Source organism: Bison bison, unplaced genomic scaffold (genome assembly GCF_000754665.1).
Source record: "Bison bison bison isolate TAMUID 2011002044 unplaced genomic scaffold, Bison_UMD1.0 scf7180017864116, whole genome shotgun sequence".
In the NCBI taxonomy this organism is placed as follows: domain Eukaryota; kingdom Metazoa; phylum Chordata; class Mammalia; order Artiodactyla; family Bovidae; genus Bison; species Bison bison.
Window position 1 is genome coordinate 526968 of NW_011494688.1, and position 326 is coordinate 527293.

Here is a 326-nt window from a genome sequence, read left to right on the forward strand (position 1 = left end):
GCGGCAGTGCTGTACTTATGTTGAAAATGTACCTGTTGAAATCAAGCCAAGGGCAAGGCCACGACGGCTGTCAAAATACTGGCACGTGATGGTCACCGTTGCAGTGTATAATAAACCACATCCGAGACCTACACACAAGAAGACATTGCATAAATGAAGGCAGACTATATTATTTCAATGCAAGAAACAAAGAGGGATAATTAAATAACTCTGAGAGAAACAAGCATTGTACATTAACGCATATATACGGAATCTAGAGAATTGGGACTGGTGAACCAATGTGCAGGGAGGGAAACGAGATGGAGATGTAAAGAACAGACCTGTGG

The 326-nt window shown here is 42.3% G+C and overlaps 1 protein-coding gene across 5 annotated transcripts in view; it reads right to left on the reverse strand.

The window, feature by feature from the left end:
- SLC16A9 (solute carrier family 16, member 9) overlaps positions 1 to 326 on the reverse strand; it is an 82609-nt gene that overhangs the window by 10030 nt on the left and 72253 nt on the right. For all 5 annotated transcript variants that reach the window (XM_010839391.1, XM_010839393.1, XM_010839388.1 and 2 more), the window contains one exon: positions 33 to 128. In XM_010839391.1, the coding sequence (XP_010837693.1) occupies positions 33 to 128 (96 nt within the window). The remainder of the gene's footprint in view (positions 1 to 32; positions 129 to 326) is intronic.